The sequence below is a fragment of the Alosa sapidissima genome, chromosome 4, assembly GCF_018492685.1.
Source record: "Alosa sapidissima isolate fAloSap1 chromosome 4, fAloSap1.pri, whole genome shotgun sequence".
Lineage (NCBI taxonomy): Eukaryota > Metazoa > Chordata > Actinopteri > Clupeiformes > Clupeidae > Alosa > Alosa sapidissima.
The window spans coordinates 29,603,376-29,625,365 of record NC_055960.1 but is presented as its reverse complement, the minus strand read 5'-3'; the positions used below and the strand labels follow the sequence as shown (position 1 = coordinate 29,625,365).

The 21,990-nt window shown below is 49.7% G+C and overlaps 1 protein-coding gene across 4 annotated transcripts in view; it reads right to left on the bottom strand.

Moving 5' to 3' along the window:
- srpk1b (SRSF protein kinase 1b) overlaps nucleotides 1-21,990 on the bottom strand; it is a 55,314-nt gene that overhangs the window by 2,865 nt on the left and 30,459 nt on the right. For 3 of the 4 annotated variants that reach the window (XM_042088303.1, XM_042088301.1, XM_042088304.1), the window contains 11 exons: nucleotides 21,884-21,971; nucleotides 21,529-21,616; nucleotides 19,110-19,216; nucleotides 15,686-15,851; nucleotides 14,518-14,543; nucleotides 13,356-13,569; nucleotides 12,249-12,695; nucleotides 10,642-10,742; nucleotides 10,049-10,156; nucleotides 8,748-8,817; nucleotides 6,939-7,031 (listed from right to left, as the gene is read on the bottom strand). In XM_042088303.1, coding sequence (XP_041944237.1) covers nucleotides 6,939-7,031; nucleotides 8,748-8,817; nucleotides 10,049-10,156; nucleotides 10,642-10,742; nucleotides 12,249-12,695; nucleotides 13,356-13,569; nucleotides 14,518-14,543; nucleotides 15,686-15,851; nucleotides 19,110-19,216; nucleotides 21,529-21,616; nucleotides 21,884-21,971 — 1,508 coding nt within the window. The remainder of the gene's footprint in view (nucleotides 1-6,938; nucleotides 7,032-8,747; nucleotides 8,818-10,048; nucleotides 10,157-10,641; nucleotides 10,743-12,248; nucleotides 12,696-13,355; nucleotides 13,570-14,517; nucleotides 14,544-15,685; nucleotides 15,852-19,109; nucleotides 19,217-21,528; nucleotides 21,617-21,883; nucleotides 21,972-21,990) is intronic. The other variant, XM_042088305.1, reaches the window with a different exon arrangement.

The window sequence follows — 21,990 nt, the reverse complement described above, 5'->3', positions numbered from 1 at the left end:
AAAGATTGCAACTTTGACAGTTCGGGTTCTCGGGGGACCATTGATGGCGGGACACACAACAAGGAAGTGAATGCAGTCAGTGTAGATGCTATGGCGTGGGAATACTGGTGCGTGTGGTGGAAATGTTTGGTGGAGCAAAACCAGCGGGTACCTCGCGGCTTGCGGAGATGTTGTGGATGAAGACTGGTGAGTACAGAAATATGTGTGACGCTATGTGACGGTGAAATATGAATGTGTTCAGAACGCGCTAAACCGGTATCGCGTGTAATGAACTTGCCAAGTGCCGTGTGCAGGTGTGTGCGTGTGTGTCGGGAAATGTTTGTCAGTTATGTGTAGGGACAACGTCGGGAGCATTTGGGGAAAAGTTTAACTGGAGGGCAACTTTTCCACATTTCCCCCCTCCTCTGGAGACTCGACACAGGGGTGGCGAGACAGGTAGTCAGCAACCAGGTTGTGCTTTCCTGGCCTGTAAACAACCTCAAACTTAAAGGGCTGCAGCGCTAAAAACCACCTTGTTACCCTTGCATTGGTGTCCTTCATCTGGCCTAACCATTTCAGTGCTCGATGGTCTGTTTCAAGCCGAAAGTCTCTACCTAGAAGGTAGTAACGGAATGTGTCCAAGGCCCACTTCACCGCGAGACATTCCAGCTCGACAGCTGAGTATCGGGTCTCTCGTGGGAACAGTTTGCGGCTAATGTAGGCGACTGGCCGCTGTTGGTCGCCTTCCCCCTGGAGTAGGACCGCCCCCAGCCCAACCCCAGAGGCGTCAGTTTGGACTGTCCATGGCTTGTCAAAGTCAGGGCTCTTCAAAACTGCATCGCTGCACAGAGCCTCCTTCAACTCTGTGAAGGCTCTCTCGTGCGGCTCCTCCCACCTGACCCTTGCTGACCCAGACTTCCTGGTCAGGTCAGTGAGCGGCGCCGCCATGGTGGCAAAGTTAGGCACAAAGCGCCTGTACCACCCTGCAAGACCCAAAAAGGACCTCACATCCTTCTGGGTTTGAGGCCGCGGGCAGTTGCGGATGGCCTCAAGCTTGTCAGTTTGTGGGCGGATCACACCATGGCCCACAATGTGACCCAGGTAACGCACCTCGGGCTGAGCAATGGTGCATTTCTTGGGCTGGATCGTCAACCCAGCCTCGTGGACGCGTTTGAAGATCTCGGCTAGATGTTCCACGTGCTCCCTCCAGGTGGCGCTGTGGACCACGATATCATCCAGGTAAGCACCAGCAAAGGCCCCAGTCCCTTCCAGCACACGGTCCATGAGCCGCTGGAAGGTGGCTGGCGCTCCCTGGAGACCGAAAGGCATCTTTGTGAACTGGAACAGCCCACGGGGTGATCGGAAGGCAGTGTAGAGTCTGGCCTCCTTGGCCAGTGGGACCTGCCAGTACCCTTTGCTCAAGTCCAACGTCGTGATGAACCGGGCCCCACCCACCCGTTCCACCAGCTCCTCGAGCCGTGGCATGGGGTAGGCGTCAAAGTGGGTCTGGGCATTGACTTGGCGGAAGTCCACACAGAACCTCATGGTGCCATCCTTCTTCGCCACCAGGACAATGGGGCTACTCCAGGCACTGTCCGAGCGCTCAATGACGCCCAGTCGCTCCATCACCTGCAGCTCCTCCTGGAGAGCAGGCAGTAACCGCTCCGGAACCCGGTACATTCGCTGCCGCTTCGGGGTGGTCTCTTTCAGGTGGATCGGGTGCTCAGCCAGTGAAGTAGTCCCCGGCTGCCCGGTGAACAGGCCTTCTGGGATGATAGCCCGCAGCTCTTCCTGTTGCTCTGCAGTGAGATGGGAGAAGTCTGGTTCCCCTGCTATGCAGTCAGTGGGGAAAAACTGCTCAGGGGTGTCATACTCTTCCCTCACGGCTTGCACCATGAGCTGGTCACTCACTGGCAGCTTCCTGTCGTGGTACTCTTTGAGCAGGTTTATATGGAACACCCGCTGTGGCTTCCTCCTCCCAGGCATGGCCAGCTCGTAGGTGGCTGGCCCCATCTTCCGGCTGATGCTGAAGGGCCCCTGCCACTTGGCCAGCAGCTTGTTCTCCTCTGTTGGCAGGAGCAGGAGAACTTTCTGGCCGGGCTGGAACGTGCGCTGTCGGGCTGACTTGTCATACCAGCTGGACTGGGTCTGTTGAGCGTTCTCCATGTTCTCCCTCACCAGGGTCGCCATCTCCTCCATCTTCTCCCTCATGGCGATCACATAGGTGAGGATGTTCGTGGTAGTGGCGCTCGGTGACTCCCAGGCATCCCTCAGCAAATCCAGAGGGCCCCGCACTTGCCTCCCATACAAAAGTTCAAATGGCGAGAACCCGGTTGAGGCTTGGGGTACCTCACGGTATGCAAACATGAGGTAAGGGAGCCAGCGATCCCAGTCCTTGGCATTAGCACCCACGAACTTTCGCAGCATGCTTTTGAGGGTCTGGTTGTACCTCTCCACCAGCCCGTCGGTCTGCGGGTGGTAGGGAGTGGTCCTAATACCCCGTATCCCTAACAACCTGTAGACCTGCTTAAGTGTGTTCGACAAGAATGCTGTGCCTTGGTCAGTTAAAATCTCCTGTGGGATCCCTACCCTGGAGAATAACTGTAGGAGGGCAGGGGCAATGGTTCTGGCGGTGACTTTGCGGAGGGAAAAAGCTTCGGGATAGCGTGTAGCGTAATCACAGATTACAAGGATGTATTTGTGACCTGTCTGTGTGCGCTCAAGGGGACCGACAATATCCATTGCTATCCTGGTGAAGGGGACTTCAATGACAGGGAGAGGCTGAAGTGGGTATGGCTTAACCCTCTGCTTGCTGGAGAGCTGACAAGTGGGGCATGTCTTGCAGTGTGTGTGAACGTCTGTGTACAAGCCGGGCCAATAAAATCTGTTAGAGATTCTCTGCAGGGTCTTCACACTACCCAGGTGACCTGCCCATGGGATGTCATGACCCAGCTTGAGAATATTAGGTCTCAGGCTAGTGGGGATAACCAGCTGCTCAGTGCTGCCACCCTCTGGCTGGTGGTAGAGCAACCCATCTTTAACAAAATAGTCCTCCCCAGAGAGGGATTTAGCCTGGCCTGTGCTCACACCGTCAATTTCAGTGGCCTTACTGAAAAGATCTTTGAGCGTCTCGTCCTGCTCTTGTAGCAATTTCAAATCATGGGGCACATCCCAAACATCTGGAGCTGCAGTGGGGGGTACATTCTGCTCTGCACTCGTCATGGACTCAACTCTGTGAATCAGCTTTTCACGCCGGCGCTGATGCCGGCCCTTGCGTGGCCTGTTTGTGTCGGGGGGCGCAATCTCTTCATCATAGTAGGGGAACAATTCACAGACCTTCTGCTTCTCTGTCTCGCCATCTGCCACTCTTTTAGCCTGAGATCTGGTCACAACCATACTTATGGGTGAAGTAGATTGCACCAGCTCTGGCAAAATTGCAACATCTTGGCCCAACACTATGGGATGATGGAGGCCCTTCACTACTCCGGCTTTGAGAGTGTATGTGTGGCCGTGTACACGCAGGCATATTTCAGCTAGAGGGTATCGGTGCTCGTCGCCATTTACACACCGCACCCGTAGGCATCCGCCTGTCAGCATTCCTGGCTGATTAACCAGGTGGGGTTGCACCAGCGTCTGGGTGCTACCGGTATCTAAAAGGGCTCTAGCTGCTCTACCATTAACCGCAACATCAACAGTCTGCACTCTGTTCTGGACTTCTGGCAGACTGGTAGTGGTGACCTGAGCACTGGGACCAAAACTTCTTGGTCGCTTGTCAGGGCAGTTACGTATGAAATGTCCGGGCCTGCTACAATGGTGACATAACGGCTCAGTACTTGTGGGTGCGGACTGAGTGGATGCAGGTTGTCCATGTGGAGATGCTCTGGGTGTGTGTGGAGGTGTACGACTACTTTGACCCCTACGCTGATCCCCACCCCTAGGACCCACTCCCGCACCATAGCCCGCAGACTTACCCCTCTCCGCAGGTTGGCTGAAGCCCTGGTAACGGAAGTCCTTCGGTCCACGACGGGCGGCGAGGAAGGAGTCCACCAGTTCTGCTGCTCGTTGTCCGGTCTGTGGATCATGCTCCTTGACCCACACGCGCACATCAGGAGCCAGCGAACGCAGGAACTGCTCCAGAATCAGAGTCTCTCCGATCTCCTCCACAGTCTTCTCTGTGGGCTTCATCCATTTGGTGTAGAGGTCTTTGATCCGATTGTAGAACTCTCGTGGCGTGTCGCCAGGCTGGATGCGAGGGTCCCGGAACCTCTGACGGTAGACCTCGCAGTTTATCTCAAACTTGGCCAGGATGGCGTCTTTCACTTTCAAGTAGTCTCTGGCGTCTGCAGGATCCATAGCCACGTATGCGGCTCTCGCCTTGCCAGTCAGGTAGGGCACCAGGAACGTGGCCCAGTCAGCAGGGGGCCACCGGTATGCAGCAGCGAGCCTCTCGAACGTGGTCATGTACTGCTCGACGTCATCTCCCTCCTCCATCTTGGGCACCGACGCTCGGGTCCAGGTTGCTGGGGCTGGTCCTCCTTGGTTCATCACTGGGTGCTGGGGGGCTGCAGGCATCCACAGGGAGGCTGGCAGCGTAGCAGGCTGGCTACTCGGGCCAGCAGGGACCATCGCTGGATGTGCAGCAAGAGGCACCACAGGAACCGCAGCAGGAGGCGCCGTGGAGGCGACGACAGCAGGGGGCGCCGTGGAGGCGACTACCGCATCAGCAGGCGTTGCCGAGGCGACCCCTGGAACGGCCCCTGGAGCTGCAGGGGGAACTCTTGCCCTCATTTCTTCCAGTTCGCCGTGGACAGTGTTGAGTTGGACCTGGACGTTCCTCCATCTCTGCTCCTGTTTGACGGCCTCCTTCTCCTGGTTGCTCAAAGCCCTCTGGAGCATCTTGAACATGGAGGCGAAGTCGGGTGCATCACTTACTTTCTCCCCGTCTGTTTCAGGCACCAGGTCTTCGACCCCCTCCCCGCCATCTTCTTGGCGGGTCGACATCAGCCTGCCCGTGTCTTTCAACCGTCGGTACGCCACCTTACTACGCACTTGGGCTCGTCTAGTCAACCTTTCTCTCAGTGCCCTAGGGGGCGCCACAATCCCACCGCTGCCACCACGTGTGAAGAATGAGACCTCACGGTCCAAACTCACAAAGGGGATGCGCGCTCTTTCAGGCAACCAAGGTACACGAAGACATTGACGAACCACAGACAAGTGCAAACTTTGTGCTAAGAGTGCTGGTTTATTTACAGTGTTCAAAAGTGATAAACAAAAACTTTGAAAAAAAAAGGCTACAAACAAAAATCAACACGAGGGTTGCTCAAACTTAAAGACTTAACTAAACAAAATAACCAATACAAAACTAATAGGGATTCAAAGAGTTAAATGTTCACAAACCAAACCAGACTAGACTCAGCCTCACAGCAAGCTGCTCTCCCTATGCCACTCTCTCTCGAATGACAGAAGCTCAGCCTTTTTATGGGCCTACCCATTAGAAACGTCACTCAAAATGGTGGGAGAGTAGTGCACAAAACAATTAACAAAATAAAGACATTAATCATAACAAAAATAAACTTGCCTTGATCCTAACAATTTTACCCTTATTTTACGCTATAAAAATATATATACTTTCTCTTTCCCTAAAACCAGTTCAAAACCCTAACCACAATTACAGACACGCCATCAAAACAAAAAAATACAAAAAGATTGCAACTTTGACAGTTCGGGTTCTCGGGGGACCATTGATGGCGGGACACACAACAAGGAAGTGAATGCAGTCAGTGTAGATGCTATGGCGTGGGAATACTGGTGCGTGTGGTGGAAATGTTTGGTGGAGCAAAACCAGCGGGTACCTCGCGGCTTGCGGAGATGTTGTGGATGAAGACTGGTGAGTACAGAAATATGTGTGACGCTATGTGACGGTGAAATATGAATGTGTTCAGAACGCGCTAAACCGGTATCGCGTGTAATGAACTTGCCAAGTGCCGTGTGCAGGTGTGTGCGTGTGTGTCGGGAAATGTTTGTCAGTTATGTGTAGGGACAACGTCGGGAGCATTTGGGGAAAAGTTTAACTGGAGGGCAACTTTTCCACACCACCACACAATGATTTTCCAGGTTGTACTAAATTGTGCTTAAATCTGGTTAGCATCATAACCACGCTGTGCTAATTTGTTAAAAACTGTTGCATTCAAGTAAATTGTGCAAACCAACCACAACAAATGGAATTCAATTCTCTGGGAAACACTGCACACAGCAACCGAGTGCACACACACACACACACACACACACACACACAGCAACCGAGTGCATACACACACACAAACACAAACACAGAGTGTAAGGGTGTGCTTGCTGCTGGCAGCCAGAGAAAAGTGCCCAGTCGCACACACACATTCACCCATATAAGCAAACATGACAACAACAGAGCAGCACGCACGCACGCACACACACACTTCACCCATATCAGCAAACATGGCAACAACAGAACAGCACACACACACGCACACACACACACACACACACACACACATCAGCAAACATGGCAACAACAGAACAGCACACACACAGCACAAGTGACCGTCAATAGTTATGCACAAACATGCAAAGAAAGGAAGGGTAACTTCTTTACACTGCACCAGCCAGGAAAACCACTCACACACACACACACACACACACACACACACACACACACACACACACACACACACCACCCATATCAGCAAACATGGCAACAACAGAACAGCACACACACAGCACAAGTGACCGTCAATAGTTATGCACAAACATGCAAAGAAAGGAAGGGTAACTTCTTTACACTGCACCAGCCAGGAAAATCACACACACACACACACAGACAGTGATTCATACAGTTGGCAACTCCATTGGGCTAGTGTGTGTGTGTGTGTGTGTGTGTGTGTGTGTGTGTGTGTGTGTGTGTGTGTGTGTGTGTGTGTCCTTACCTTTCTTGTTGAAGAACTCTTTGGAATATTTGCCATTCAGGATGAGTTTGCGTGGAATCTTCCCCAGGAGCTCAATGATCAGAGCGATGTGATCTGCAGGGGCACACAAGAATGCATGAGAGATGGCTCATCTGGGATCACATAGAGCGCACACACACACACACACACACACACACACACATTCTGAATATAGAAATAGAAATCATTCCAGTGAGACTTTATTCATTCCCTTGAAATACTTATGTGTAGTCAGGTAGTAGTATATGTATAAACGTGTGTGTGTGTGTGTGTGTGTGTGTGTGTGTGTGTGTGTGTGTGTGTGTGTGTATCTGACTTGGTGAACAGCACAAGCATGATCACAGCAGCATGTATGTCAATGTCTGTAGTAAGTTGATGTTGATTAGGTAAGTGAGGTACTCAGACAATTTGTATGTGTGTGAGTGTGTGTGCGTATGCATGTATGTGAGTGGATGAATAGCACTGAGGATCAATGGCATGTCAGTGTGGACTATGTGTCAGAGAATGTGAATCACTGTCTGAGAGTGTGCGTATGTGTAGTGTGTGTGTGTTGGCGTGTGTGCGTATGTGTAGCGCATGAATAGCATGTTGCTGTTGACTGATGGCGTCTGTGTGTGTCTGTCTGTGTGTGTGTGTGTGTGTGTGTGTGTGTGTGTGTGTGTGTGCATGACTAAGGATAAGTGTTTGTGTGTCAGAGTGTGTGTGTGTGTGTGTAGCACAGAGCTGCTGATGAATAGCATGTTGCTGTTGACTGATGGCGTCTGTGTGTGTGTGTGTGTGTGTGTGTGCGCGCGCATGACTAAGGATAAGTGTTTGTGTGTCAGAGTGTGTGTGTGTGTGTGTGTGTAGCACAGAGCTGCTGATGAATAGCATGTTGCTGTTGACCGATGAAGTCTCCGCTGTGCACCGACGGAACCCTCATTACCTGCCCCTTGTCCACCACAGCACCAGGGCGGACAGCTAACGACCCCGCGTCAACAGCTAACAACCCTGTGTCAAACAGTAATTACCCCCAGGGTTATGTAACTGCCCCTGAGGCCGATAGGGTGGGAGTGTAGGTGGGTGGGCACAGATTGACGTTTTACAGCACTGGTCAGCTAGACGGCACCTCAAAACTCACACACACACACGCACATGCATACACATAAACCTATGGGTTAAGGGCGACACACACACATACATACTCTGTCTCTCTCTCTCTCTTTATCTCTCTTTCCATCTATCTATCTCTCCCCTCTCTCACTATCTCTCTTTCTCACACTCTTATCTCTCTCTCTCACTCTCTCTCTCTCACTCTCTCCCTCTCACTCTCACTCTCTCCCTCTCACTCTCACTCTCTCCCTCTCACTCTCCCTCTCACTCTCTCCCTCTCACTCTCTCCCTCTCACTCTCTCCCTCTCACTCTCTCCCTCTCACTCTCTCCCTCTCACTCTCTCCCTCTCTCAGCCTCTGATCAGACAGGAACAGGGCCACACTCCTTATTAGCCCTGTCGCCCATGACAACAAGCCTGTGTGTGTGTGTGGCGATGGAACAGCTGCCCACAGCACGACGAGGCTGACGGAACACAACGTCATGTTGGTGTGGAGGGTGAGAAAGGTGTGTGTGTGTGTGTGTGTGTCTTCATAAAGAGAAGTGAGAGATCTAACAGTCCCAATGTGTCAATGACACACCCAAGCGCTAATCAGATGAAAATTATAGAGAAAGGGATTTAGTTCCGCTGAGCTGCTGCCATGCTGTGTGACTACTGTGACCTGTGAGGAGGAAAAGATGATGACGATGATGAAGATTACCTTCATCTCGAGAGTAGTCCTCCCCAGAGTGAGGCTCGAACAGGTAGTCTCCTGTCGCCAACTCAAATGCCTGAGGGGAGACACACACACACACACACACGGAGGTCAAAACAAGGGCGTCAACAAGAGTGCAATCAGCACACAGAATCTGCCAAACAGGACAACAATCACCTGTTGTCCAACCAGTGGTGTGTGTGTTTGTGTGTGTGTGTGTGTGTGTGTGTGTGTGCGTATGTGTGCGTATGTGTCTGTGCATTCTTTCGCTGTCTACCATCTTGTTCAGTGCATTCCTGAGGGCTGAATGGGGTATGAGAGCTGGCCTGTCTGTACTTTAGGAGGGAGAGGGGGGCATAGAGACTTTGGACAGAGGACATTTTGGGACAGAGAGCTCATCCTTTGGCAGAACAGGGTTTGCTATGCTACACACACACACACACACACACACACACACACACAAGTCAGAACAGGGTTGCTATGTTACACGCACACACACACACACACACACACAGAGGTCACAGGGTTGCCAACTGGCCAGTGTCTTCCTCCTCTGTTTTGTTCTGGAAGTGGGTTTAAAATTCTGTTTGCTGATGGAGACACACACACATACAGACAGTGCGTGCGCGCACACACGCACACACACACACACACAGCAACCGAGTGCATACATACACACACACAAACACAGAGTGTAAGGGCGTGCTTGCTGCTGGCAGCCAGAGGAAAGTGCCCAGTCGGCACATAGCGAGCCGGGCATCCAGATGGAGGCGATGGCACCAGTGCACCAGTCCTCTGAGGATAAATCACTGTAATCTATCACTAGGCCTCTACATCACTCTAATCTATCACTAGTGCACTAGTCCTCTGAGGATAAATCACTGTAATCTGTCATCAATCCTCTCAGAATAAATCACTCTAATCTATCAGTAGGCCTCTACATCACTCTAATCTATCACTAGTGCACTAGTCCTCTGAGTATACATCACTCTAATCTATCACTAGTGCACTAGTCCTCTGAGTATACATCACTCTACTCTTTCACTAGTACACTGGTCCTCTGAGTATACATCACTCTACTCTATCACTAGTCCTCTGAGTATACATCACTCTACTCTATCACTAGTCCTCTAAGTATACATCACTCTACTCTTTCACTAGTGCACTAGTCCTCTGAGTATACATCACTCTAATCTATCACTAGTCTATTACAGACTAGTTTTAGGCAAACTCACCATGCAGGCATGGACCAGGTGAATGAGTTGGGTGAGCACCTACCAGACTCAAGTGGACTCAAGTGGACTCACCATGCAGGCGGTGCTCCAGATGTCCGCAGGTGTGCCGTAGCCCGATCCGATCAGAACCTCCAGACACCGGTACTGCCGCGTCTGGATGTCGTCGGTGAAGTGCTTGTGCTGCCGGCGAGAGAGAGAGAAAAAACGAATGAAGGACGAGTGCAGACCAGTGAGATCAGAGAAAGGACAGGACGACAAGAAAGGAAGGATGGGCAGCTGGTAGAAAAGTGTGTGTGTGTGTGTGTAGGTGGTCAGACATGTCACCAGGGTTAATATGGGGGTACTAGAGTCCCTGCGTGTGCGTGTGCGTGTGTGTGTGTGGAGGATAAATCCATCAGTAACTGCAGGTGTGTATGAAGGGTATGTGTGTGTTTGTGTGTAGTGCAGGTGTTTGGGACACTATGAGATGTGCATGACAGGGAAGCAGTCATACTCAGAAACATCTGAATTTTTGTGTGAGTGTGTTCTAGCAAGACAGATAGACTGTTAGATACCAGTGTGCTTCATAAGACCAAATGTGTGTGTGTGTGTGTGTGTGTGTGTGTGTGTGTGTGTGTGTGTGTGTGTGTGTGTGTGTGTGTGTGTGTGTGTGTGTGTTAACTCACCACCCAACAGGCGTTGCCTAGGTCAGCTATCTTCACCTGGATTTGATCTGCATTCAGAGGGTCCAGAGGGTTCAACAACAGACAGCCGGGCGGCACCTTAGCTGCAGAAGGGCGCACACACACACAGAGAGTTTGACATCAATTTATGGCTTTCTGCAAGTGAAAATGTGCTTGTGTATGTATGCATGCGTGCAGGAGGGAAAGAGACACTGAAGTGTGTGTTTTGACCCTGGGTGTGTTTGTCTGGCACAGTAGGGCTGGCTATTTGAGCTCTGTTAATCCAGGTGGGAAACTCTTGCCAAAAAAATCAATGACTGATCAATAGGGCTTTTGATTAAACAAGTGCATACATGCATATGCAGATCAAGTGACACACACACACAAACACACACACACACACACACAGGAAAGTACATGATGAAATTGACTCGTTCACCAGAATCCTTTAATTAACCGTAATTTGTTAAAACATCACTGTCAACCATTTAACTTGGCTGGTGTTCCCACACCCACTGATGGTGTCAGACATGCAGATCAGGAACTCATTAGTATGGGTTAAGTGTTCTCATTAGTACGGGTTAGGCACTCTCATTAGTACGGGTTAGGCACTCTCATTAGTACGGGTTAGGCGCTCTCATTAGTACAGGCTAAGTGTTCTCATTAGTACGGGCTATGTGCTCCCATTAGTACGGGTTAAGTGCTACTAACTCTCATTAGTATGTGTTAAGTGCCCTCATTTGTACGGGTTAAGCGCTCTCATTAGTACGGGTTAGGCGCTCTCATTAGTACGGGCTAGGCGCTCTCATTAGTACGGGCTAGGCGCTCTCATTAGTATGGGCTAAGTGCTTTCATTAGTACAGGCTAAGTGTTCTCATTAGTACGGGCTAAGTGCTCCCATTAGTACGGGTTAAGCGCTACTAACTCTCATTAGTATGTGTTAAGTGCTCTCATTTGTACGGGTTAAGTGCTCTCATTAGTACAGGTTAAGTGCTCTCGTTAGTGCGGGCTAAGTGCTACTAACTCTCATTAGTACGGGTTAGGTGCTCTCATTAGTACGGGTAAAGTGCTCCTGAGTGAAGTGAACAACTAAATTAGCAACAAATGAGCAGGTGAAGGAAATTCAGTCTACACACTTCAGGCATTTGTGACCGCTTTCACCAATAACCCAATGTAGTCAGTTAAGAGTTAGTGCAGACTAGATCCTACTACTGATGCTACTACTACTGATTAGTACAGACTAGATACTACTACTGATGTTACTACTATTAGTTAGTGCAGATCCCCTGGAACCTTTAGATCATGCAGGTTTTCTATGTGGAGTCAGACTCCCTGACAGACAGGAAACAGCCCAAACAGGAAACAGCCCAAACAGGAAACAGCCCAGACAGGAAACAGCCCAGACAGGAAACAGCCCAGACAGAAGACGACTCTGGCACGGACGTGGCTCGGCTTTAGGCCGGACTTGTCACAGAGCCAGCAGTCCTCTGAGATAGGTTGGTGAGGAAGAAGAGGAGGAGGAGGTGGTTAGTGGAGGGTTTGACACACACACACACACAGGGGCAAAACAGAACCGGTTATGACCGCTTCTTCTTCACGCTCTGACTGACCAGGGTCCTCCTCCTGTTCCGCGGTGCCATCCGCCTCCCCGCAGAGGGCTTCCTGTTTCCTGTCCTCTACTTCCTGCTTCCTCTCCTCCTCCTCCTCCTCTTCCTGCGGTGCCCTGTTTGCCCGCCCCTCTACTGAACCAATCACTGAAGGCCCGTTACCGTCTGTGCCGCCTCCACACGCCTGCTCGCCAGCCTCGCCGGGCATCGCCATGGCGACGGGTGCACTGTCGTTGCAGGGCAGGTAGGCGGGGCTTGGCTGGGTCTCCGTGGTGCTGCTGCAGTTGTCGGCGTACGGATTCTGAGGTTCTTCTTCGTCGTCCTCTGCATCGGGCGTGTGCCCCTGCATGTGGGTGCTCTCTTTCAGGTTCTCCCCGACGTGCCCGTTGCAGGTGACGTCCATCGCACACTCCGGCTCGTTCTGCTGGTTCCAAACCTCGCTCGCACACTCTAAAAGAACAACACACAACACACACACTCAAACAACAGAAACCTCATCAAAGCTCGCTCGCACACTCTAAAAGAACAACACACAACACACACACTCAAACAACAGAAACCTCATCAAAGCTCGCTCGCACACTCTAAAAGAACAACACACAACACACACACTCAAACTACAGGAACCTCATCAAAGCTCGCTCGCACACTCTAAAAGAACAACACACAACACACACACTCAAACTACAGGAACCTCATCAAAGCTCTGGAGGACCAACACACTAGTCTACACAGACATTACAGACAACAACCACTAGGGGGAGCTACACAAAGCACACTCACCATTCAACATATTAGACACACACCTCCCTGACACATGTGACACACAACACGCCATACACACACAAAGAGAACAAAAATTCACTAGCACACTCTGGAGGACCCACACAACACACACACACACCCAGAACCCTGTAACTGTGATGCCTGGCATCAAGCACACAGAGCCATGTAATCCACGGAAGACAGATGAAGTGTGTGTGTGACTTGTGAAACTTCACATATGTGCCACCTGTGACTCGGGTGATAAGTGTGTGATATCTGAGTGAGAAGTCTGGCAGGGGAGAGCAGGATTGGTACGTGTGTGTGTGTGCGCATGCGTAAACTGACCCCTGCTGGGTGTGTGTAAGGTGTGCTGGTTGGAGGGTGTGGCAGACGGCGCTCTGTCGGGCGCGTCCGTGTCCTCGTCCTCCTCCTCGTCGTCTCCGGCCTCTAGGGGGCGCTGTCCATCGCCCAGCTCCAGGTTGCGCTTCTCCAGCAGCTCAGCCTGCTTCTTCTGCTTCTTCTTCAGCTTCTTCTTCCTGTTCTTAGACATCTTCTGGGGCTGGGGGAGGAACGGGGGAGGAATGGGGGGGGGGGGTGGAGAGAGAGAAAGAGACAGAGGAAGTGGAGGAGAGGAGAGAGAGAGAGAGAGGGACAGAAAGAGAGGGTGAGATAAGTTATAGAGATAGAGGGAGGCAGAGAGATAGGAAAAGAGAGAGAGAGACAGAAAAGAGTTAGAGAGATAGAGGGAGAGAGAAAACAACAGACAGAAGGACAGAGAACAAAGAGGGTGAAAGAAGGGTGAGGAGAGAGATGTTTTGAAAATCACTCACAGACACACACAGACCCACACACACACACACACACACACACACGCACACACGCCTCTGGAGTGAGCATCTGGCAGACAAAGACTCATTCTCACTACTGTCAGTTCCAGCACAGGAATAATAGACACTTGGATGCCTACGCAATTCTCGTCTCTCTCACACACACACACACCACACTCACACAGATGCACTGAAACTGTCTGTCTGAAAAACACAAACACGAAAACACTCTCTTATCTAAGCAGTCTCCAGGCACACACACATTCACATAACAGTCCTCCCCAAGAAACACACACACACACATTCACATAACAGTCCTCCCCAAGAAACACACACACACACATTCACATAACAGTCCTCCCCAAGACATCATCCTTGGTGCACACACACACAAGCACACACACACACACACACACACACACACACACACACACACACACAAACACACACACAAAATCAAACAAACAGACAAACACTTTTCTACTAGAATTCACTCTTTAGTAATCTCTTTTAAAAAAAGAATAGCATACACACACATTCAGGCACATGCTGATGATAGTCTTCCATCATACTACCCCATCCTGTACATTCAAACACAAACACATGCCCACATATACAGCAGAAGACACAAACACAGACACACACACACACACATTTAGACGGCAGGGAAAAAGGCTTACTTGTTTTTGAGCCGGAGCTGTACTCACTGTAGAGAGAAACAAACAAACAAATAAACAAAATAAAAAAACAAACAAATAAATAATTGCACCACTGAGACCAATCAGTGTAAAACAGGACAGGAGGACGTACTGTATACGAGTGTGTGTGTAAGAGTCTGGCCAACATGGTAGGGCAGGAATCAAAGTGGACAACTCACACACACACACAGACAACACAACATGATGGAGAGAAAGGGAGGAAGAGCAAGAGAGAGATGGAGAATGAGAAACAAGTGACAGAGGAGAGAGATGGAGAATGAGAGAGGGAGGGAGGAACAGAGAAAGAGGGAGAAGGAGGGAGGAAGAGAGAAAGAGGGAAAGAGAGAGGGAGGGAGGGAGGGATCATGTAGCTCTTGTCTGGTCTGAAGAAGTTTTGTTTTTTCATGTCTCACTAACATGCAGCTCTGGCATCTTTTTACATAATATGACACTCCAATAACCATACACACACACACGGACGCACCCGTACACACACACATACACACAGCTTTATACATCTACAGCATGTGTCATCTCTCAGAAAACAGCCCACTGGAATCACCATACACACACACACACACACAGCTTTATATATCTACAGCCTGTGTGATATCTCAGAAAACAGCCCACTAGAATCCCTCATAATGAGTGTAAAAATGCAGATTTTGAAATTCCTAACGCACCCGGCCGGCTATCTCAACATACCAGCTGATGTTTAATTAAACCCCAAATGCGTTGAAGTGGTTGAGATGAGGACAGCACTCCAGCAACTCCTAAAAAGCCTGTCAAGAGCACGTCAGAACACCAAGTTCCCTAGAATTCTCTCTCTATCCCTCTCTCTGCAGCCCCCTCCCTCCCCACTCCAGTCACTCCTCATTTCAGGGCCATTGCAGGCCTGCTGCGCTTGATTAGGATCATTTCAAGCCCATTTATTCCAAACTGCTCTGACTGACTAAGAGCAAAATGAGTTCAGAATAACGTGAATGTCTGTGTGTATGTCTGAACTGCAGACCCTGATGGAGGCAGTCCTCCTGTGTGTGTGTGTGTGTGTGTGTGTGTGTGTGTGTGTGTGTGTGTGTGTATGCCTGACCTGCTGACCCTGATGGAGGCGGTCCTCCTGTGTGTGTGTGTGTGTGTGTGTGTGTCTGACCTGCGGACCCTGATGGAGGCGGTCCTCCTGTGCGCTGCCACTCGCTGGCCTCTGCAGCCAGTCGCCGGACGTACGGCTCGTTGACGCTCAGCAGGATGTTCTCTGGCTTGATGTCCGTGTGGATGATCTTACACTTATTGTGCAGGTAGTCCAGACCCTGCAGAACCTGACCACACACAGGAGAATGTAGAACCAGGAACATCAACAACAGCGAACAGGAGAGGAGAGGAGAACTTAGAACCATGCACAACAGCACCAGAGAGCACACACCGGCGAACTTAGAACCATGCACAACAGCACCAGAGAGCACACACACCGGAGAACTTAGAACCAGGTACATAAACAACAAAAGAAACATATCGAATGTTTAAATAAAAGCGTGGTATATGCATGCATTTACTCATCATTGCATTTACACACCCACATATTTAAACAGTGTATTTAAAACAGTAGCGCATTGAAACTGCATTTCATTAAAATGGCACATTTAAAACAGCAGCGTACAGAAACCGTCTTCCAATAAAATAACACATTTCAACAGCAGTGCATTAAAAACCCAACAGTCCAATAAAATAACACATTTCAACAGCAGTGCATTAAAAACCCAACAGTCCAATAAAATAACACATTTCAACAGCAGTGCATCAAAAACCCAGCAGTCCATTTAAAGAGCTGTGGGAGAGGACACGGGCTGCTGGCGTGGGCGGCTAATGAACAGTGTCTGCTTCAAAGAGGTCATAGTTCACCATCACACAGAAACATACAATGTGTGCAGGTGTGTGTGTGTGTGTGTGTGTGTGTGTTGTTTCCTGCAACAAATGTCAGGATTCAAAGCAAGTGACATTATGAAGCTGTGTCCCTGACAACACACACCCTTAAGATCTGTGAGTCTACTGCACCACAGTGAGCAAAAACAAGCACAGCAAGATCTCAAAGCAGCTCTCCTCATCTTTACTGCTGTACTGCTGTGATTATTTGCACTCGTCCATCCATTTTATAGTGGATTAGACGGGTTAAAATGTGTGTAGTGGAGTAATGTGCTGTGTTCCTGCAAGTCACAGACACAATCCAACAGGCGCCCTATGGGACTGTACAAGATCCTATCCCCTCATGGCATTACAGGTATTCACTAATAACCCTGTATGGAACTATTTCAATATACTGTGGTTGAATATTTTTTATTGCAGATGCACACAGGAGAGGTGATCAATTCCTTGTACTATAGGTAGCGGCTTAGCCTGGGTGTTCCCATGCTGCCTTGCGCGCGATTTGATTCACGCTGCTAAGGCAGCCTGGAGACCATGGAGCAAATTTTCGCCTGAGATAGGGAACCAATCACAGAACAGGTGGGAAAGCAAGACGATGATGAGCTATGCACAGACGCATTTCATAGACATCCGTGGCACCCAATAAACGGATCTGGGCATTTTTTTCAAATACGAGAAAATTAACGTTTGGTTCCCAGACCACGTCTCATTGAGAAGTGGTGGCGCTAGCCAGGCTAGTAGCGGCTTTCCCACAGGGGCCAATCAGTAGCCAAGCATATTTAACATTACACAACACAGAAATGCAATTGGCTGGTGGCAGTTGCAAACATGGCGCGTGCTGTAACCAGGATCTGTAAGGTCCTCCTTCAAGGTACCACATGCATTTGTTGACAGTAGCCTGAATATGTCCAACCAAAGAACCAAAGCAACAAAAAACAAAACATCAACAAATCACTGACCCTCTCAGTCTTGGCTGCTCTGTGATGTTGCATAACTGGCGTGCTAGCGTTCAGCTGTAATGAGACACTAATCCGGTGAGGCGTACACATTGACCAGGTGCTGCTGTGCTCCGATACGAGGGTTAGCTAGCTGGGACATCCTCCAGCCCCTTCTCAAGAACAGTTAGCTATCTTAGCTATCCTCAGTCTCTTCTGGAAGAGGATTAGCTAGCTGGGACATCTTCTAGCCCACTCTGAAGGACAGTTAGCTAGCTTAGCTATCCCCAGGCTCTTCCAAAAGAGTGTTAACTAGCTGGGATATCTTTCAGCCCCTTCTTAAGGACAGTTAGCTAGCTTAGCAATCCCCAGCCTCTTCTGAAGGAGGGTTAGCTAGCTGGGACATTCTTCAGCCCCTTCTGAGGGACAGTTACTGTAGCTAGGTTGGACATCCCTAGCCCTAGTGTCTTCTGGAGAGGTAGCTAGCTTGGACATCCCTAAACCTAGCATTTTCTGGAGGGTTAGCTAGGTTGGACATCCCTAGCTCTGGCGTCTTCTGGAAGGTTAGCTAGGTTGGACATCCCCAGCACTAGCGTCTTCTGGACGGTTAGCTAGGTTGGACATCCCCAGCACTAGCGTCTTCTGGAAGGTTAGCTAGCTTTATCATGTCTACTGAAGAAGGCTTAGCCAGTTCTGCTTACTACCTGTGAGTCACTGAAGCACAGTAGCCTATGCCCGATCTTTACTAAATGAGGGTCAACTAACACTCATCACAAACATACACTGAAGAAAAGGTCAACTAAAACTCATTTTCAATCAGCACCAAAGAGTGGTTAGCCAATTCTGCTAACCACTGCTAACCTACTGCAGGAGGGTTAGCCAACACCACTTAGCATCACAAGTGTCATTCCAGCTGCACAGAGAGAAGATGAGAGAGAAGAGAAGAGAGAGAAGATGAGAGAGAAGAGAGAGGAGAGAGAAGAGGAGAGAGAAGAGGAGAGAGAGGAGAGAGAAGAGAAGAGAGCAAGAAAAGAAAGAAGATGAGAAGAAAAGAGAGCGAGAAAAGAAAAGATGAGAGAAGAGAAGAAAGGAGAGAGAGAAGATGAGAGAGAAGAGAAGAGAGAGAAGATGAGAGAAAAGAGAAGAGAAGAAAGAGAGGAGAGAGAAGATGAGAAGAGAAAAGAGCAAGAAAAGAGAGAAGATGAGAGAGAAGAGAAGAGAGAGAGAAGATGAGAGAGAAGAGAGAGGAGAGAGAAGAGGAGAGAGAAGAGGAGAGAGAGGAGAGAGAAGAGAAGAGAGCAAGAAAAGAAAGAAGATGAGAAGAAAAGAGAGCGAGAAAAGAAAAGATGAGAGAGAAGAGAAGAAAGGAGAGAGAGAAGATGAGAGAGAAGAGAAGAGAGAGGAGAGAGAAGAGAGCAAGAAAAGAGAGAAGATGAGAGAAGAAAAGAGAGCGAGAAAAGAAAAGATGAGAGAGAAGAGAAGATGAGAGAGAAGATGAGAGAGGAGAGAAGAGAAGAGAGAGGAGAGAGAAGAGAAGAGAGCAAGAAAAGAGAGAAGATGAGAAGAAAAGAGCGAGAAAAGAAAAGATGAGAGAGAAGAGAAGGAGAGAGAAGAGAAGAGAGAGGAGAAGAGAGAGGAGAGAAAGAAGATGAGAGAAGAGAAGAAAGGAGAGAGAGAAGATGAGAGAGAAGAGAGGAGAGCGTGGTAAGAGGCGGCGGGTACCTGTCGGATGATGCTCTTCACACAGGCTAGAGGCAGACCTTGGTAATTGGACTTAATGATCCACTTAAGCAGGTGGTGGCCGAGGACTTCAAACACCATACACACATCTGATACACACACACACACATCTGTCAAGGTCAAAAACATTACACCATGAAGTCTAATGTGCCTACACATGCACACACACAGCTTCCTGTCCTAATCACCAGTCAAAAAAACAGCCCTGACAACCTCATTATGGCTCCATCCAGATTCTATAAAGTACACACACACACACACGCACACTGGAGCACGTCTGGGCAGGATGCCTGCAGCAGCAGCTGTGCCTGCTGGGTAGATAGGCCTTTCAGACCCACAGCAGCAGCAGATGGACACACACACACACACACTTGGTGTCCTCAGCAGCAGAGGATGGACACACGTGTCCTCTCTGCATCACCACTTAGGAATACACAACACACTGAGCAGGGGGGAGGCAAGAGAGGGCCTGCATATATCAGTGTTGGTGCACACACACACACACACCACACTGAGAGGCAATGGAGCTTGAGGCAAAATGTGGGACTTCAAATACTCCTGCTGATGCTACTTAGCTAAAAATCTCACTCACTTAAACTAACTTAATAAATTAATAACACAACCAGATTTTGTGCAGGTGAATGTTGGACGGGTAATGGAACACCAGCTGAAAGCTCCCAATTAAAAAGTCCCTTACTGAGTAGAGCCAACCATGTTAAATGAATAAACCAACCAAATATTACATAAATTAACAGATAATTCAATCTAGTAGAAATGAATACACAGAACCAGAATATGAAGTATTGATTAATAATGGAGTAACTCCTCTGAGAAGGGAAGGGAAGAGGAGATGTACTGTAGGAAGGAGGAGGTGTGTGTGTGTGTGTGTGGGTGAGTAGGTGAGTGTGTGTGTATGGTTGTGTGTAAGTGTGTGTGGCTGTGTGTGTGTGTGAGTGAGTGAGTGAGTGAGAGAGAGAGAGTGTGTGTGTGTGTGTGATGATGGTGGAAAGGATGTCATTATGTACATTAGATTACATTATTTATCGTTTAGCAGACACAATGACCCAGAGTGACTTACAGTAAAGTAGCTACAGGGCCAGTACCCTGGAGTAACTCGGGGTTAAGCACCTTGCACACACGCACGGACGCACACTCACACACACACACACACACACACAGGGTTAAGCACCTTGCTCAGGGGCACAATAGCAGCAGCCCCCTGGGATGGAACTCAAAACCTCCCCGTGGTCCCTGACCACTAGACCATCACCACCCCAAAAGATGTGGAGAAGGAGGACAATGGCACAAAAACAGGGGGAGCATAGAGCAGGTGTGTAGAGGGGAGGGGGATTGGAGGGGAGAGGAGAGGAGGCGCTGAGGAGAAATCTGTGGAGGAGCTATGGAAAACAGGGGCAAAGAGGAGGTGCAGAGGTCTAGAGAGGAGGTGGAGAGATCTAGAGGAGGTGACGAGAGAGATCTAGAGAGGAGGAGCAGAGAGGTCTAGAGACGAGGTGCAAAGAGGTCTAGAGGAGGTGAAGAGAGGTCTAGAGACGAGGTGCAAAGAGGTCTAGAGGAGGTGAAGAGAGGTCTAGAGACGAGGTGCAAAGAGGTCTAGAGGAGGTGAAGAGAGGTCTAGAGACGAGGTGAAGAGAGGTCTAGAGAGGAGGTGAAGAGAGATCTAGAGAGGAGGTGAAGAGAGGTCTAGAGAGGAGGTGAAGAGAGATCTAGAGAGGAGGAGCAGAGAGATCTAGAGGAGAGAAAAAGAGGAACACACAGGGGAAGATGAAACCTGGAGAAAATGTGGAAAAGAGAGGCAAAGAGTAAGTATGTATGAGTATGTAGAGGAGAAGAGAGGAGGGTAAAGAAAGGAGGAGCAGGTAGGAGTTGTATGGGAAAGAAGTCTAAAGAGGAGGTGCTGAGAGCAGGTAGGTGGTGTGAGGGAGGTGGTTGAGTAGGGGAGGTGTTGAGAGTAGGTAGGAGGTGAGGGAGGTGGTTGAGTAGGGGAGGTGTTGAGAGTAGGTAGGAGGTGAGGGAGGAGGTTCGGTAGGGGAGGTGTTGAGAGTAGGTAGGAGGTGAGGGAGGAGGTTCAGTAGGGAAGGTGCTGAGAGTAGGTAGGAGGTGAGGGAGGAGGTTCAGTAGGGGAGGTGTTGAGAGTAGGTAGGAGGTGAGGGAGGAGGTTCAGTAGGGGAGGTGTTGAGAGTAGGTAGGAGGTGAGGGAGGTGGTTGAGTAGGGGAGGTGTTGAGAGTAGGTAGGAGGTGAGGGAGGAGGTTCGGTAGGGGAGGTGTTGAGAGTAGGTAGGAGGTGAGGGAGGAGGTTCAGTAGGGAAGGTGCTGAGAGTAGGTAGGAGGTGAGGGAGGAGGTTCAGTAGGGGAGGTGTTGAGAGTGCACATAAGAGGATACGGGTGCCATTGACGCCGGAGATCTTGAAGTCGTCCAGAAGCTGCACCACTTTCTCTCTGCAGGGGTCGCCGAGGTCACTGTTCCGCACCTGGGCAGGTCAGAGACACAAGAACACTCTTAGAACACAAGGAACCACTTCCAAAACACATGTCCTGCTCCTAGTCCCCCCTCTAGTGCCCCTGTAAGAGCCTCTTACTGTTTAACATTAACTTCCGCTTATTTTAGTCATCTTACTCTTTAATTCAACAGGTAAGCGTCAGTCGGATGTGCTCTGTTATGATGCGATTTGATGTATTTGTGTGTGTCTGTGTGTGTGTGTGTGTGTGTGTGCGCGTTATGAGTGGTGTGAACTCACTGCGCGCAGCAGTTTGATCTCATCCAGAGCCGTCTCTGTGTAGTGCTCTGCACTTTTCACCACCTTCATGGCCACGAACCGCTTACCCCTAGAGTACACAAACACAC